This window comes from Molothrus aeneus, chromosome 4 (assembly GCF_037042795.1).
Source record: "Molothrus aeneus isolate 106 chromosome 4, BPBGC_Maene_1.0, whole genome shotgun sequence".
NCBI classification, from domain to species: Eukaryota; Metazoa; Chordata; class Aves; order Passeriformes; family Icteridae; genus Molothrus; species Molothrus aeneus.
In genome coordinates, this window is record NC_089649.1 from 64,133,234 (window position 1) to 64,152,688 (window position 19,455).

The window sequence follows — 19,455 nt, forward strand, 5'->3', positions numbered from 1 at the left end:
GAAAGACCTTTTGCCACTGCTGCTAAAGGAACTTGAATTATTGATGCTACAGTGGAACACAGCTACAGTGAGCATGCACCACCAGCAGAACTGACAAATAAGTCAAATACCTGTTAGAGGAAATAATCCATCTGTAGTTACAGTGCAAAAAGCATAAACAGTGTTTTGCTTTATTCTGCAATTCATTGCTAATTTTTTGCCTTACCTTCTTCAGTTACTTCCTAAAATACAGTTGTACATTATTTATTACTGCAAACATCAGATTCCTTTCAGAAAGGTCTTTAGGAACACTTTTCCTTACGAAATTTCTTTCCAAGTGATGAACGCTAAAAGCAAAAAGCAGCAGAAACTACAGCAAAGTAGTATCTTAGGAAGAAATGTGCATATAGTATCTGTTAGGCTGAATTATTTCAGCTTTGTGGAACTGATCTCTGCAGGGAACAGCAGGTGAGAACTGACTCGGACATTCTCACGAGCTCAGATACCTCACCACCTCTGTCTGGGAGATGAATGATGATGGTACTTCTGTTATAGATCCTTTGACCTTATGGTTTTTCCTTTCTAAAGTGCCTTCCAGGTATAAATAGCAAAGTCAGTCATTAGCAGGGGCCTATTGATCATCCCTGTGACAATTCAGATGGCACAGTGCTGAAAACACCAGGCACAGCCTGCGTGCTGTGTACACACTCCCACAGTCAGCAGCCAGGGACAGTTTCTGAGGTGGGAAATAAGAGAAACCTGCTAATTACAGGTCACTGTAGTAACATCAAATGGTTCCTGCTACCCCCAGAGCAGATTAGTTGACCTACAGCAGTAATCTTGCATCTAAGCATTATTACAGTTTGCATTCTGATTGTCTGCAATTCATTACACAAATCAATTACAGTTAAGAGCTGCCACTGGTCAGCACATCTGGAAACAATACTAATTTACAATCAGCTATCTGACAATACCCAAGTGCAGAGTTTTGGCTGATAAGAACATCCCAGCCTTGCACAAGCTGGGATGTAAAATATAAAATAAAAACAAAGGGCTAGATGGTTTCCAGGGCCAGGCTCTAACACAATAAAAGCCATCTGACATAAATCTTCATTGACTTTGGAAAGAAAATGTACAAAGAACTGTTGTGCCTCCCACCATACTGAAGAGATTTATAGAAACACATAATTGCTTTTTACACATTAATTTTCTTCCCAAACTAAAGCTTAACAACAGTATTTATAGTATCTAACTATATGTACAAATAATAATATTAATTAATAATACTAAGCAGAAGAGAAGGTCCTGGAGAGACCTTAGGGCACCTTCCAGTACCTATAAGGGGTACAAGAGAGCTGGAGAGGGACTTCTGACAAGAGCAGACAAAGGGCTTTAAACTGAAGGAGGGTAGATTTAGATTAGATATTAGAAATTTTTCACTCTGACAGTGATGATAACACTGGATCAGGTTGCCCAGAGAAACTGTAGATGTCCCACCCCTGGAAGTGTCAAGGCTAGGTTGGATGGCAGCAGGGCTGGAACAAGTTGACCTTTGCAGTCCCTTCCAACCCAAATCATTCTGTGATTGTGTGATGACAAAGATTTAGTCTAGGAAGGGAAGTATGCAGTGCTGTACCAATGGTTACACTGGGGAAAATTTCCTAAACTAAACATACCCAAAAATGTCTAAGTCTGTGGATCTATTTCTGTATTAGTGAGATTAAGGAAAACTGAAAAAATTTCTGTGCTGTGCCATACTCAATGAAAGTAAATGCTAGAAAATATAATTCACACATGAATCACAACTTTTTACTCAATGCAGCTCAAAATGAATTAGAAATTCATTTAATTCCACTTTTTCTGGTTACAGTCTCTCTGGCTCCTATTTTTCCAACCCATTATCTGTGTATTTAAGCATGGATTCGATATTATTCAATGGATTTGATATTATTCAATATAGTTCAACTACCACTTTTTACACAAATTATCCCCCTTCTTCAGTAGCATTTAACAATGAAGAGTTCATGTTAAATTCTGAATTAGCTAAAAAAACAGGGAATAGAATGCAGCAGAAAACAGCACATAACTTCTTGGCTGTTTTTTCACCTCTGTGACTTTACATGGCCCTTAGATTTCATGAGTTCAAAAAACTGTATAGAATTAATTGTGAAAACAGCTACCTAAAGATTTGGAATAAGACACAAATCATATTGGAAGAACTGAAAATAAGCAGTATTTTTAAAATAAATTTTCAGCTGGAAGGATAAAAATCTTGACATTATTATTGTATGAGTACTATCACAGGGATTCCAAGTCTGGATAAGCAACAAAATAGCTTTCATTAACACAGAACAAGACCACTTGTGGAGACAAGACACAAGTACATTGCATTTCACCTAAAAAAAGATCAATCAAATTTTTGGTCCTCAACAACTACATACACAATCAGAAAGTCTGTGGTCTGCTCTGATTTTTATATCAAGGTAACATGTGGGGGAAAAAAAATTACGTATTTTTCCCAGAAAAACACAGGCTACATTTTATTAATAGAAAGCAGAATAAACACTATTATTTTCTGGTTTGTTGTTTTATCACTTTGTGGACAAGACAGATACAACACAGAGTCTACTTCTCATCCAGACAGAAGTACAGTGAAGCATTAGATTGTGTCAGCAGTAGAGAAGGAGAATACCTGACAAAGTCAGCCACTGGAAAATGGCTCCAGCAAAAGGACCAAAACAGCAATGTTTTTCTGAAGTGCAGTTTTGGTCTTGCAAAGAATCAGATATTAGGATATGAAAAAGTTTTGTAAATAATATTGCTAATTTTCATTTACATTTGCATGTAATATAAAAAAATTATCCTTAGCATTCCAAATACGTTTTTTCAATTTCACTGTACTGATTACAGCAACACATCTTGTTCCCTTTTGCCCTTTTTATTTAATAAATTTGTCTTGTAATGTTGTCAAAGAACAGCAAACACAAAAATACATGAGTTTTTCTGCAGGATCAAGTGAACCAACTCCTGACAGAGAAGACAAGGAGAAAATCCATCTCCTTTATACCCTCCACTATACAAATTCCTTTATTCCATTAAGGAAGCCTTTTTAAACTGTTTCAATTAACTTCAAAGCTTCAAAGAAATAATTTTCTAATGTTTAACAAAGAGTGGACATCCTTCAAAACATTAAAGGCATGTTAAAATCAAAATAAACCCGCTTATGTGCAATAAAAAGGAGTTTACTTAGAAGTATTCCAGAAATGCAAAAGCTCCATGCTGGGAATTTACAAATATCAAATTACTTACCCCCTTCTCAAAAAGGATCACACTTAACAAAGTTCAACCTCAGCAAATGTACCAACACAGCTTACAACTTAGAAGCCAGAGCATCTCTTTAAAGCAAACAAGGTATGTAAAGGACAATAAAACAGAAAATGAGATTTTATCTACCATCCAATTACACAGAAGTCCACCAACTCTGCCTCTATTATAGTGAATGAAGAAGCCTAGTTATAATAAAAATGTGCATATATAAATGTACCAAAAAAAAATATTATGCAAATAAACTAGTGAAAGTATGTGAACACAAGCCTGCAATATATCCTCTGGCAGAGTTCCCAAAGCAGCCACAGAGTTCTGCACCACCTTGGACTTACATCTTGTAATATATCAAATAATTTACCACATATTATGTTGCTTAATATGGAAAATTGATTATTTTTCATTATAAAAGTAAAAACAAGCTTCAGCTTACCTCCATCAGAAACAGTTGCTGACTGCAATAAAAAAGAAAAGAAGAGAAGCGTTACTGAAGTTCCATGGCAAGTATCAGAAATCTTTGAGATTCATCTTGCATTTGCAGTGTTAGCTACTTTTGTAATCTTATTAATAAGTGATAATATTAGAGAGGAAAATCTAAAGAAGCCAGCTGTTATTTCTCACAGTTGTTTTCTCCCCAGCATGAAATTCAGCCCTTTCAATCACTACTGTCCTGGGATCTGATCCCACCAGTATTTACTGGAAGAAGCATTTCCTGCTGTGGTAACTACACTGCTCCCAGAAGTCCTTCTCAGAGGGGCAGAGACAACCAGTTGGTACTTGTGACAAGGAAGATACCTAAAACTGACCGGCAAAGACTGGAAAACAATATGAATTAAATTTTTAATTTGCTGTACTATTTGGGGATATGTAGCATTAAAATGAAAATTCAGTGTTTTGTCAGCGAGGTGACTCTGAAAACTTTCCCTGTCAGTCACTTCTGACTGTCACAGAACCAAAAGGATGTTCAGAGTGCTTGCAATAAGCTAGAACTTGACTTGCAATAAGAACTCCTCACCACCTCTACCTATATTGTACATCAGATTTTCAAGGACAATTCGTATTCTAGTGAAATGTTGAAGTTTATGGGCTTATCTACCCTAAACTTCCCAACTTTCATCATAAATGACCTCAAGGCATCTAATACCTCATTAAATCCAAGTACTGACCATTTCCCAATTAGGTACTCCAATGCTTGAACCTTGACACTCAGCTGAGTGAAGTCTGGCCAAATGATTTTTAAGATTTAAATTTGCATTGACTTTTTAAATGACTAATAGAAAGTATTTTTATTTTAGTTTGGCCAATCTTTTCTTGGTCATTGAAAGCGTCCTTGAACCTTTAGAAAACCTTCTAAATATTTAAAAAATACTCTCTTCATTTGTACTGCTCATTAAAAAGCAGGAAAGAATACCCTACAGTATCTAAAACTTCTTCAAGGTCAGCAACACACACAAGAAGAAAAGCACAAACATAAACACAATTCAAGCTAACAGCTACCTCTCCATAGTTTGCATCTTTCAGCCTTGGCAACAAACACTCCCACTCTTCTTCAAAATCCACAAAAACCTTTAGTAATATCTTCTCTTTTCTTTCTCTCTTTCACTGCAGGCTCTCACCCTGCTGTTGAAACTCTCTGAAGAACTTGTTACAAAGCCTCGGTGTGGCCTCACCGTCCCCATCCCCAGGAGAGGATCTGAGCTATTCTGCAACTTTCAAAATCTAAACTCACCTCCATTGACATCACTCCCCTGGTGCTGGCTCAGATAAACACAAATACACCTCTCATGAAAAAGATTTTTAAAATGAAAAAATGGGAAAAAAATTTAAAAACAAAAAATGGAAAAAAAATGAAAAATAACTACATAAATGCCTCTGGATCTGTTAAGAATAATAATACAACAGTTTCTCCAAGCATCTCCCTTTGATAGCTTTGTTTCAGGTATCAAAAATATGGTTGTGGTTACAATCCTTCAGTGGGGCTTAGGACATCTTTTCTACTTCTATTTTGCACATAAGCCTAGTGATCATGTTATAAATTCAGAAGCCATAACTTTATTAATGTTGGTAATTTAGGAAATTTAATTTGCATTACTGAAATCTGGTTTATAAATGTGATTGCTTCTAATTTCTTAGCACATCACTGTACAGTACAGTTAATGAATAAACAACTTCAATGTCATTTCTAAAAGAACAAAGAAAATGATGACTCAAAGTAAAGTAATAGTATCAGTTTACACATTAGACAGAAAAAAACCCAAAGTCCTTTCAAAATATCTATATTTTAGGAATGTTCATATACTTTGTTAGCTTTCATTAACCTAGCTTGAAACACCAAGTACAATTCTTCATGGTTTTGAAAGGTATGAAGCAAAATTATTAGGATTTTCATGACAGCAGAAAGAATATTTATAATACTTCTGTCAAAAACTGGGAAGATAACAATTATAAAACATAATTTTCAAGAGAAAATGGTGCAATATCATAGAAAAGCTCAATCATTAATGGACACTGAGAGTTTTATCTCAATCTATTTAGCATAAGTTAATGCAGTGAACTTTCGACACACCACAGGTTGGTTTTGCTTGTTTATTTTAAATGCCTTGTTACATTACATATATCAGCATCTTAAAATCTCTCCAAGCAGGGCCTTAGTAATTTTTATGTCAGAACATTTTAGGAAAGCACCTATAGGAGGAATATATTTTACAGTACAGAGTCACTAAAGATACCTATCATGTTCCAAGCATTATCCGTTTATTTCTATAGATCACAGAATAAAATATATCTTAAGAACATTTCTTTCAATTCATCTGTGTAACTAAATCCACCTAATTCAATAAAGCCTAGAAATTAAAGCTTGTAATTACTGTGCAAGAATTCACAGTAATATGTTCAAACTGCGTTTGTGAGTACTCAGAAATCTCAGTTTAAACCTGTCAGAAATTGCACGCAGTCCACATTCAGACAAAGAAGTTTCTCTTCTAAACTGTTCAGCTGAAACTTGTCTAGATTTGTCTTTGAAAGGTATAAGTTGCAAGACCAGATTTTTTTAAATACTATGATGATCTCATTTTAAAAATACAGTTTATGTTGGGGGCTTTTTTTCATTCTTCAGCACTCACGTTTCCCACCACTGGAGGCTCTTTAGGACAAAATTTGATGTGCTACACATAAAAAGTTTGATTATTTGATGAAATTTAACACTGCACACATATTAAGAACCATGTATTGAAAAACATACGTATCAGAAAGCTATAAATTGAAAAGCTCCTGTAAGCAGCCATTTCTGAAAGAGGGGGAAGGACAGGGCATGACTCTGTGCCAGTTAGGGCTAATGTGAGGATTTTTTAAAAAATGTTTAAGTATCTAATTCCAAATGCCAGAACATATATGTTGTGAATGTACCTATGAGCTATCATCCAGAGATAAAATCTAATTGTATGAAACCATCAAATCTTTCACAACCAGATAAGAACTGAAATTGGTTCTTCCAATTACCCCAGTTACCAGATTGGTTTAGGAAAAAGCCCATGGTATATGCCAGGAATCTGATGGCAACAAATTATCAAAATTTAACAAAATCTAATTTAGGAAAGCTAAAATGCCTTCCAGTATATGCCTTCATGGGAACTCTGCTTGCTCATCTACCTGGATTAACAGCTGGGTTACACAGACACTCACACACCCCACAAAGTTGGGGGATGCAACTCTGCTCCAGGGACTTCAGGGCAGGATTTGAGAGGGAAGCTCAGTGGCAGGGCCAGCAAGCTGAAGAGTGGCTTCCCAGTTACCATTCAGCATAAAAGATGCTCTAGGTCTCTCTAAACTGGCAAATGCTGCAGCATATATTTGATAGCATAAAGTTCTGAATAAGAGAAAACACGTTACCTTTCCCTTTGCACCATCTCTCTTTGCTAGGTGGAAAAACCAGAAGGGCCTGTGAGCTTTTGATGTTGTGTTCAGGATCTGCTAGCAACAAATCTAAAATAGTTTAAGCTTACAGTAATTATCAGGGAGAAAACTACTTTGTGAGTACTTAATTTTTTTCCCAGAACAGAAGTAGACAACATAGTACCCTGCACCAACAACAAGGTACAAAGGGAGAGAGGGCATAGAGGAGAGTAACTCATAAGGCTGAAAGTTCATAAGGTTGGAACAGGCTGTATCTTTTAGCTTTCATGGCCTGCTAGATGTGTGCACCTCTGCATGAAGCTTGTCTGCTGACATCTTTAGGTGACAGAAACTCTTATCCACTTAGTTCCATCTTACATGTTCCATTTTACATGGATCAGGTCCCAGAGAAGTGACTTGGTACTGTCCATTTCTGCCATGACAACATCCTGCAGAAACCAAAAAATACCCCACCTATAGCCCAGAGATTATATTGAGCAAATAAATCCATGTGTACAACTACCCAGGTAACACAATACAAAAATTTCCTTTTTCTCCACCTCAAGGTTTGTCACTCAAGTCAAAGTCATGCTCAAATACTGGAGTAGAACAAAGGGAAAGAGGGGGATACTGAGGGGTGACACATACTGGGAAATGCCAGGCCTTAGCAATAAAATGGAGCAACATGAAATCATCTGTGCCATTACAGTGGGGGTGAGTGCCTTCCTGAGCCAAGAAACATCTCTGTTTCCCACTCCTCCTGAGACACACAGGGTGAAATCTGTAAGGAGAGTGAAGATGTATTTCTCTCTCCTATTCTAACAGTGACAGAACCACAGACTAAACAGAAACATCTATTCTTTTCCTGGGCATCCAGAAAGATTTGGAATAAAAGGGATTCAAAATGAGCTTTCTGTCTCCTTTCCAAAGCACACTTTCTTGCAATACAAGCATCGACTTCTTGCTGCATCCAAAGAACTCTCTGAGTGCTGCCAGAATCTGTTACTTACCCAGTACAACATCACTTCACACACTATTTTATAAAGTCCCTGTAAATAAGCCTTTCAGGTTAGAATAGCACACCTAGCTCCACCAACCTTCTAAACTAATTTTCTCATACGATTTCAGTATAGAGGATAATGCTAGGAAATCTGCTGGGATCTGAAGATTTACAGGCTGAATAAAGAGCCAACTTTCAAACATTCTGTCACTTATCTCAAGGAAAGCCTATCACTCAGCTGACCATCTGCTTGCATCTAGCTTTGTTCAAACTACTTCTTAAATCACCTGAAGCAACTTCTCCTTTTGCCAAGGAATGAATTATAAGCGGATCCCCAGGTCTTCAGTCACATCACTCCAGGATTTACATGATATATATGTATTTTCAAATATATTACAGCATCAACATAGTTCATGCCATGAACTTCAGTGGACTCTGGATGGGGAGGGAGATCATGCCTCAAAATATGGTATATACAATTCTAACATTTTAAATAAAAAATAAAGCCACATTACTCATCAACAAAAAACTATTGCTAGTTTTTCTTTCAAATAAATAATCCCAAATGTACTTCTCACCTAAAAAGTAGCATACCATTACAGGCTTTTAATCCCCATTTCAAAATATTATTGCAATTAATGTAATAATTTATAATTCTTTGAGAAGAGTGCCCCTTCAGAATGCCACTTAAAGGAGGACTATTACACAATTTTACTTTTCAATTCTCTACCACCAAATTGCATTCGTAACAGTTAACACAAAAGCATTCTATATGTTAGAGTTCTGAAGAAAAAACATACTGTACAACTACTGTACAATAACTTTACTGAATACATTCCATATAATTTTGTCAAATACTTGAATCTATAAAAACAACATATGAAGAGTAAATGATGTGACATTTGGAATTCCTTAAGAAATAAATGTTCAACTTTTTACCCCAAACAAAACCAATCTTATCACATATAAACACAGCACCTTAAGTGCCAAATTGATCCCTAAAATTATTTTTATAAAGATATATACAAAATATATACAGTCTTACCTAAAGATACAATATTGATATAATGGTACAGAAAGCATATACAAAATATATTGCACATAATTAAATAATAGGCACACATTATAAATATACTGTGGTTTTAGCTCTATACATGTTGTGCATAGTTCATAAATACATATCAAAATCTCAGTGTTAGTTGGTATAACAGCATTACTTTTCTCTGAGAATAAAACCCAATGTTTGCATTTACAAAGGAATTTTAACTCAAATACTTTAAAGTAAAAAAGCTTAAAGGCTAAGTAAAAAGCATTCTGAAGCTGCTCTCATTCTTCTCTAATTTCTTGCCAATAACAATAGCCTATTCTAATTTCTCACTACAACAATGCCTTGCTTTAGCTAAATATAATTCATATCACTTACCCGCTCCTCGTAAGAAACAGCAGTTATTTTTCCTAGCAGCACTCTTCCTAAATTCATCTTCACTTAATATGGAAAAAGCATTTCCTTAACACGTCGGCTTCTCAAAGATTAAACTCAAAAATTCAACGCTGTTCCATGCCTGTACATGCCAGTAAAGTTTAAAGGCATTTCGTATGAAGTTCTATTTTACTCCCTTTATGTTACCAATAGCAACAGGCCAATGCAGGAAGCTGTGGTTCGTCAGGGATTCAGATTAGATCTCAATTATCTCTCACCAGAAAAGCTCGATCATTTTATATAAATCATGCTGCTTGTATTTGAGAACGTTTCCTATAACAAATCAGGAAAATAAAACGACGCTGAACCCTATGGTAGTCCTGTATTCAATAAAACAGATTTCCAAGACAGTTTCCAAAAAAACACTAGTTAATCACCCTAACATTAGCTAGAGAAACATTTACATAGTAAATCACTATTTTCAGAGGTTTACATAATGCAAGCCAGAACAAAATAGGACCTCAAATAGTCCATTCTGCTTAACTTTTCAGTGGTTAACACTGTAAACTGCACATAAAAATCTGCAATACAGGGAGACTTGGTACATTTCATTAAACCTAGGAGTAGCCTCTTGTCACTAAAGACAAAATTCCTCTTGCAGAAACCAACTTCTATTCTGCCCTTCCTCCCTCAGGACCTGAACCTGTGCTCAGCTGATGTCAAGAGAGTTCTGTGCACAGAGCCTGAGGAACAGAGAGCAAAAGAGGCTCCTTGTAATGAAAGAGGGAAGTGCAATTCACTTGCCTGTGACAGCGGTGTCTTCAAGAGACTCTATATGGAAAGTACAGCATTTCAGGAAGTTTGCTGCTGTCCACAACACTGACAGTACCTAAATCATTCACTGCTGTTATTTTTAAAGCAATCAGAACACAATTTTCTGCTAAAAATAAACACCAGAATGGCAATCTGGGAGTGATTATTGGGCATTTTTATGCCAGTGGGATGTCCTTAAGCCCTAGGTGGACGTGCATTCAGGAAAGAGGAACTTTCTCCCTTGTTCTGTACAGCATGTGGAACCCCCCACAGCCATGCAGTTCCTAGGTTGAGCCCCTAATACAGAAACCACCCTGTGAAAGAGGCAAATGCTACTTGGAACTTACAAAGAGAGAAAATGAGAAAAAAGAGCCTTTACTCAATATTTCATGGCGAGACTGACTTGCTACATCCAATATGTAAAAGCCTGCACATCTTTTCATTTTGCACTTAAGATGAAGAGACTTGGTTAACAGAAAAGCTTAATCTTCTCAATTTAATTTAGAGTGATCAGGGAAGAAATTTAATTCCCTTGCAGATGAAGCCTATTCTAACTAGAATTTTAGAGACATAAGCCAATTGCTGTGATAGAAAGTTACTTTTTTTGATTGATTACTTGTTTGAATAGGCACACCACTGTAGTTTGGAATGCTCCTACAAGCATTTAATACCATGACAAATGCAATGGAAACAAATGGGTGGGTAGACAGGAAGAAATGTCTTTTAAAAACTACAAATTACACCCTCCATTATTCTAGGATTTCAGAAGCAAGTGTCCTATGGTACTTGCACAGAATAGTTTTACTATGTGTCGACAAGTATTCAAAATGTGCAACTTCATAAAGAAAAAAATGCCAGAGCTGTTTAAATACTGCATTTTGTTTGACACTAAACCAAGTGGGAGGCAAAATATATTTTCATTGTCAATACTTTAATTAGATAGCAGCAATATTACAAATAATCAGGTGTATAATAATCACAATCAGAAGTGCTTGAAGAACTTTCCTGTGAAAACCGCTTTGGGGTAACACAAAATAGGACTTTTATCAATAGCACCTGGATTTGACACCCAACCTAAATCCTCTAGGAATCACCTGGAAAGACCAAAAGTACTTGAACAATTTTAACAGGAGAGAATGTTACCCATAAGAAGGAATAAGAGAAAACTGACCCCACATGCAACAGTGGGATGTAGCTGCAAGACCAGCAGCTCACTGGAGCCACTGCAGTGAATGTTGTTGGGAACACTGTGGGTGGGCAATGTTTTACACATTTTAGGCACTGTAAACCTAATAATCCCTTCCTTTAAACAGACATGAAGAATTGTTGATTTTGTTTCACTGAACTAAGCATTACAATTCCCCATTTTTTCCATACAGCAGCTCTACCAACACTGAAAAATAAGCTCTAGCAATTAGGCAGCAGCACTTAATGATCATGGCTATGAAGTGTCATGTGGCACCGAAAGCCCTTTAAAAAATTCATATCCCTCTACATTTTCACAGCTTATTTCAGCAGCTACAGATATAAAATCTTGTGATTTTGAATAGCTTATTTGTAAATTGGGCAGGCAACTCAGAGGTCAAAGGTCAAAAGCAGAAGGAGTGCTAATTTGCAAAGCTATTAATGGGAAGTGTTAAAATATGGTACAACAGCTTTAAAAGCCTTATTCAGCTCCACCAAAGACGGCATTTGTAAACCCACATCCATCTGCTCAGGAGCTAAACTGTGGGAAGGGGGAGCGACCCCAGATAAGGTTGATCTGTTTTTCTCTCCTACCCTCCCCTCCACTTCCTGCTCATATTTGCTTTTGTACATTTGTTTTCAGAGCAGAAAAAGCTGAAGAGAAAGACCGAATGACAGGGAGCCTGGATAAGTTTTAACTTGTCAGAAGATTAATGGGATTTATTATATCCCTGACTCCTAAAAGAAGAAAACAGGCACAAAAACCACCAGGCAACCAGAAAGTGACAATCCCCTGGACCAGCTCCTTGTCACACAGAGTCCTAAACTAAATGAGACATTGGCAGAATGCAACACCAAAAATGTTAAATCTCATCAAGCACTGATTTTTTCAAAGTCATATTAAAGTAACAACTACTTGCATGACAGCCACATTTTAAGAATATGATTTAACTCACTGATCCCAGCTACTGAAATAAAAAGCAGAAGCATCAAAAAGCCTACACGTAAATTAAGAAAACTCTGCCATAAAATAAAATGCGTTTTCCCCTAATTCTCCAAATTTTCTGTAATCTGTCTAAATATATTTTTGTCAATGATTTGTCAGCTACTCAACAATAAACAGACCCCATATGTGCTACTGATGAGAAGAGGAAAGATTCTCTAATTTACAACACTGTGGATTCCCTCTATGAATTTTGAAATAAGAGCCCTTCCTATTCCAATGCAATATTAACAAAAATATTTTGAAGCTGAACTAGCTGGAACTTGCTGGTGTATAAATAAGTGAAGTACAAGCTGCCTTGTCAGACACTGAGACTTCCCCCACAGTAAATCCTGCAAAGCAAAGGGAATGATGCAAACCACTGCTCCAGTGCCCTCTGCTGTCTGCTCACACTGCTGTGCACATTCTCAAGTACCAAGCTCAAGGTTTGCCATCCAGAAATTCACTCTAAAACAAAAGAAAATCGAATTCTATGAGCCATATTATAAAGTTTGAAAAACAATTCTCCAGGACTGCTAAATGAAAATTGAAAAAATATACTTTTTGCAAAAATGTTTGTGACCAATTCCTGGTTTTATTTTCCCCTTCTGTTGATCAACATTTTAAGACAACTGAATTCTCTCCAATAATAAAAACATGCAGAAACAGCGTAACTTGCACATCCAAATGGAAGGTAACTTGCAGTCCAACAGTAAACTAAACATAAACTGCATATTAAAGAGGATATGATTAAGTGACAGATCACTGAAACACATTTAGTCACTTCAGAATTTCCGACTACTGATGTAGTCCCTAAAAATTAATAGATTTTGAGGAAATCAATGTAAAAGTTAGAATAAAAATTACTATATTTTAAGTAAATAATGCATATAATATCTTATCCATGGTTTGCAATTATTTATTTCCCTCCTGATTTTAAAATGGGAAAATTTTGCTGCCATACTTTTAGCATTTAAGACAATTTTATACTGATATATACAGACAGAAAAAATAAGACTACAATGTCAAAATTAGATAACACAGCTAGTATGCTTACTTGCAAAATAAGTTTTTCTGAGCAACAACAAGCCAAAACTAATCTAAGTCTCTACACTTCAGAAATTTTGTATTCTACAAATACTTTTCATTTATTTTCAGTAATTCTAATAACTCACACCATCTGGATTCTGTTTTATTTGATAAAATTCCAGATGGAAGAAGAAAAATCCCTTTAGCTGCACAAGTTTTAAAAAAGCACTGTAAGAATTACAAGGTAACATATCTGTAGACATTTTTGCTTTACGGAATCACGTGCAAGTATAATAAAAATCAAGTTAAAGGTTTATGAAAAAAACTTAGAGAAATATCAGTTTATCTACTACACTCACTTTAAAACAATACAGTGCTGCAAAAGAATTTTAAACATGGCTAGAAAAATGGTGTATTCTTAATTTTATAACAGCTTATATAGAAAGTCAACTTAAATACTTATACTTACGAACTTTGTCTCTTTAAAACCTCATTGAATCCTGAGAAGCATAATTTATCATATTTCACTGCAAGATTTCTTAGCTAGGAAGGCTACTCATTAAACCATATTCCTGTTTTCTGCTTGCTTTAGACAAACAAAACTTTATACTTACAGACACTTGACTATCAGTAAAAGTTTTCTCCATGTATAAATGGTTTAATATCTCATGGTTAAGAAACAGCCCCTTCAACTTTATTATTACGCTCTTTCTGAACACATATTTACTTCTTCCAGAGTCCAGTGAAAAAATGAGGCTTTTCTGCCTGCTGCCCTATCAACACCTCTCCCATTCTCCTCCCTCCCCAGCACATTCCCCGCCCTCAGTACTGGTTCTGTATCTTCTCATCAAAAGGAACAGGCAGCTTTCAAAATGGTGTTTAGGCAGGTCCTGCGTAACAATAAAGCTTCTGTAAAGACAACAGCCCCGCTGAGGAATCTGCTAATGTAAAATACATTCACTGAGGGCCTACAGGACTCTGTCCTAAAGGTTTGTCCAAACTTGTTTCAGCATTGAGTCAACATCGCTTTCTCATCCAAAGTATTCCCTTTTTTAATACATTCCCCTTTGATGAGCATATTACCTGAATGAACAGAGTCACCAATCTCTACTAAAAATAATTAAAATATAATCTAAAAATACTTTAAAAAATAGACTGTTAAAACATGTAAGACTCACAGCAAACTTCTTGCACTTTCTGGCATGTAGGTACGTGTCTTGGAGTGATTACAATCACATGTATGCAGATTGTGCAACCTATCTCATCCTACCACAACTCTCCGTGTTCTTGTGAGTAAGCAGAGCACTGGCATTTACGAGGATCATGTTCCAAGTGAAACATTGCTCTCGTAATTTTCAATACCACACCTACTCTCCAGACAGACCTGCAATATCTGTGCATTTTCAGAAAAAAAAATGTGTGCACTTTCTGCCCAAAAATAATCCTTAAACATCATCCTTCGGCAGTTCCTTTGTCCAGAAGGCAGTTGTGGATAGGCTTTTCACTGTATATTTTAAGTTTTAGAAGTACTAGTGAAATGTTTTAATGATTTAATAGTGAATAAGAAATGCTAGTAAGTAAACAAAAAGCTTCTAGTAAAAGTTCTAGCTGACTCCTTTTTGTTTCTGTAGTTTCACTGGACAGATAAATGCATGAGGACAGTCAAAATTAGGTGGTACAAATTCCTACCCAAAATCCCAGCAGTTTAAGCATGAGAGAGAATCAGAAACAATTTGCAGATGCTGTCAGTATGTGCTGTACGTATTCTGTGATTATGTTCTAGAAAAACCAATCCAGTTCACTCAAGAAAGCCTTAAAAACATCAACCAGGTCTCATCATAGAGCAAAAACCCCTCCTTAGTTATTATTTTGTCATGTCAAAAGACACACCAGGTAACAGGAAGAGCAGCGAGGGAGGGCAGGGATGGAGAGACACCAAACCAGTCAGGCAGTTCCTCATTGCCACTCATTCCAGGAGCTGCCTGGACAATCTCAGCAGCAGCAGCAGCAGCAGCAGCTCTGGGCAGGGCAGTGGCCAGAGCCATCCCCCCCAGCACTGCAGCACACACAGGGAATGCTCCCAGTGCCCAGGGCAGGCACCAGCACCAGCAGGTACTGCAGCCCTTCACAACAACCTCCCAGCAAGGGAAAGGCAGCACAGCTCCTGTGCCAAGAGAACACCACAGTCCCACACTGTCCACCCTCACATCTCTGCACACAACCAGTTCAGAACATGGGTTTATCAAACCCAGCGCTATGTTTCCAGTAGTGGCCGCACATGGAAGCCTACCAAAGAGCAGCACAGGGCAACATATCAGACATTTCTTTGATGACATTCTCCCAGACTCCAGGTATTTTTAGTTCAAGAGATTTCCTGCACCTGGTGTGGCTTGTCTCCTTAATAACCCCCAGTGGCTCTCTTTTCCAAATACTTGTCCACTTTCCCTCCAGGACATGCAAATTTCTTGCATCCACAGCACTCAGTGGTGAGGCATCCCACAGACCAGCTCACCTCCCACATGAACAGCCGTGTTCTCCTGTTTGTTTTGCTCCTGGCTCCAGCTATCTTTAATTAATGGTGCCGACTTCTTGTCCCGAAGGAGAGATGAGCAATCAATCCCAACTACTTTTCCTATGCCACCCATGATTTTCCACTCTTCCTTACACTTTTCTAAATCTTTTCTTCTCCTAATATATCAGAGCATTTTAAAATAAAGAGACCAGGTATGGAAAAACAAACCACAGTTGTATGCAATGGAATCATCTATTCCTTCTGTAATAATCTGTAAGACAGGATTTTGCTTCATTGCTACTGTACTGAGCTGTTTTTTACATGCAACTCTCCCTTATAACTCAAAGACCTCACTTCTGAGAAGAAACAGTCTCCTAAGAAACATATATATCATTTGTTATATGAAGCTAGAGCTATTTTGCCTCATTTGTTTTACTTTACATTTATCTGCATACATTTTCATCTGCCATTTTGTTGCCCAGTCATTCAGACTTATAAAAGCACCCTGGTCTCATCTTCAGAGACTGCTCTCATCCTTATTACCTGGAGTAACTTCACCTCACTGCTCACCTTCTTGGGAGGAGCCTTAACAGATGCCCTTGAATCAACAAATGTAATATAAGAAACTGCAGCTAGGATCAATCTTAAGCAGCAAATAGTTCTGCATTTCAGAATCAGTGCAGTAAATAGTAGCATTATTCTGCCTTAATGTCACATGCCTCAGACCCAGAAGAGGGAAGAGAGTAAGTTCAAAGAGAGTAAGCCACATTTTTGAAGAATGCTAGGTTAGGGAAAAAGAGACCCCTGAGAGGTTACCAACCTAACAAGAGCTCCATTTGTGTGAGCATTGACAGTTCTGTCACTACTCAAGGAAACCAGAACCAAAATAACATAGCCAAAGCCAAATCCCAGTATCTTACACTGCTGAACTAAGGAATGCAACCCCTCTGTAGATTCGGGTGGTTACTTGAACTTGCTCATCCTGTCTGATCCTTGTAGTTCCACAAACTGCAGAGATATTTACAGCCTGTGAATTCACCTGTGTCCCTTTAATCACATATCTTAAGAATGGCAGTATTGGCTACTAAAAGAAAATTCATTTATACAGCATACAAGTCTATCTCTAGTACCTGAAAGCACATATTGTGTCTCTGGTTCTGTGGCAGAAATGGGCTTGTGCTGGAGAGCCAAGCCTAGAGCCAATAAGGCTCAGACAGCACTTGTGGTATTTTCTGTGACCCTGTTGAAGGGAGGAATGATGAATCTGACTCCATGTCCTTAGAAGGCTAATTTATCATTTTATGATCTATATTATATAAAAGAATACTATACTGAACTATACTAAAGCATAAAGGATACCTACAGAAGGCTAGAAGATACTAAAGAAAAACTTGTCACTCTCTCCTCAGAGTCTGACACAGCCTGACCACGATTGGTCATTAGGTCAAAAACAATTCACATGTTGGATAAACAATCTCCAAACACATTCCAAAGAAGCAAAACACAGGAGAAGCAAATGAGATAATATTGTTTGCCTTTTTCTCTGAGGCTTCTCAGCTTCCCAGGAGAAAAATCCTGGGCAAAGTGATAAGCACTTGAGTGGCAGGGTCAGACAATCTACTGATTGCCTCCTCAAGAAGAAATTTCTCTGTAGTGTCCCAACTGCCTTTGCACATATGGGGGCCTAATTCCCTAAGGAACCCATCCTAGGCAACACTGTTGGTTTCTTCTCGAGCACCACAGCACGGGGTGAGCACTGCTGTGATGAGCACTGCCCTTATGCACCTCACAGAAAAAGCAGAGATGAGATCCAGCTCTCAGCACATTCTCTGACTACTCTGCCTCTTACATGCACATTTAAATGGCAAATTTCTCCAGAATCTGAAGTAAAGAAAATAACACAAAAGCAGGAGAAAACAGTAAACAGTAACATTACTGAAGAATGATCATTTCACCAATTGAAGTAACAGAAAATAAATCCCATTATTCTCAGTGTCTGGGATAAAAAAAGCACAGTTTAACATTCTAGATTGTATGCAGAAATAAGTACCTCAAATTCACAATAAAGAGGTTGCACATAACTTGTTGATCTGTTGACCAACCCACCTTTGTCAGATACTTTACAAAACAGTGTCAGGAGCACAAGAACTTTCCATGGAAAAGTCTATACATGTCAACTTAAGAGCAGATAGTGAAAATCTTTTTAAAATTATGGTATAGTATAGAATACCAGCAAAAACCTAACAGTAATGCTAGAGCACAATCTGTGAAGAAAAATAAAATGTATACTACTAGCATGATGTTTCCTTCTTCAAAGAGATATAAATAAACTACCTGATAAGATTCCACATGCCAAAGTAAAAACCTGAGGATGATCCTCTGCGGAAGGCTGGAGAGTCTGAAATTCTTAATAGAGCAGTCTAGAGAAGCAAATGTGAAACCAAATGATGCTGGACAGCATGGCAGCCCAGACAGTGCAATCCCCTGCCTGCAATCCCCCATGTCCTGGCTGTGTGGCCACTGTGCAGCCCAGCAGGTGAACAACTCCAGCCAGGAGTGCTCAGCCCAGGGCCTGAACAAAGCAGAAAAATGCCTGGCACAAACCACTGGATGTTTTCAAAGTCTCACTGATCAGCTCCACGAGCACATCAGTAATTCAAGATAAAACCATCAGCCATGACTGAGTTGCACTATTTACAGCCAGACATCATGGCCAGCAGGAGGGTTTGAGCCAGCTTAGGGAGGGAGTCTGAAATCACTAAGCACACCTCTCACTGCTCCAGAAGCAGTGCAAAGGGAAAAGAGAAACAAGAACCTCATCTGTGGGCACAGATCCATGAAGCTTCCAACACAGCAGCCTCAGGGGCTGCTCAGTGTTAGCACTCAGACTGCAGAGTACCCACACATGAGACTGGATTAAACCTTTAGGAACTCATTATCAGCGTGCTAAAAATACAATACTGCCTTTTACATACAAGAATGGAGATTTTCTCATATGTGCACTGCTATTTCACAATTGGCCTTTCCTCCCCCTTTCATGAAAGCTGACAGCAAAACTGCCAATTGGTTGGTTAAATCTTAGGTAAAAATTTGGACAAAATATAGCCAAAGATGCAGTTCTTAAAGGGGGTACACAGTAGAACATATTTGTACTAATTGGTGAAATCTGAAATAAAACTATACATTCTTTTCAAACTTTGAATTTACTGTTAAAAGCTGAGAATGAAGAGGCCTCTTGATTTAAAACATGTACTTATACTTGCCATAGTGGTGGCAGTGTGGCCATGGTGATGATCTAAGAACATCAATAAAGCAACCTC

The 19,455-nt window shown here is 37.5% G+C and overlaps 1 protein-coding gene across 5 annotated transcripts in view; it reads right to left on the reverse strand.

Moving 5' to 3' along the window:
* The window catches only part of RGS12 (regulator of G protein signaling 12), an 80,520-nt gene that overhangs the window by 39,470 nt on the left and 21,595 nt on the right, over window positions 1-19,455 (reverse strand). For 3 of the 5 annotated variants that reach the window (XM_066548684.1, XM_066548679.1, XM_066548680.1), the window contains exon 3: window positions 3,737-3,758. In XM_066548684.1, the coding sequence (XP_066404781.1) occupies window positions 3,737-3,758 (22 nt within the window). Of the gene's footprint in view, window positions 1-3,736; window positions 3,759-9,617; window positions 10,127-14,237; window positions 14,268-19,455 lie in introns of those variants that run through there. The other 2 variants (XM_066548683.1, XM_066548681.1) reach the window with 2 other exon arrangements.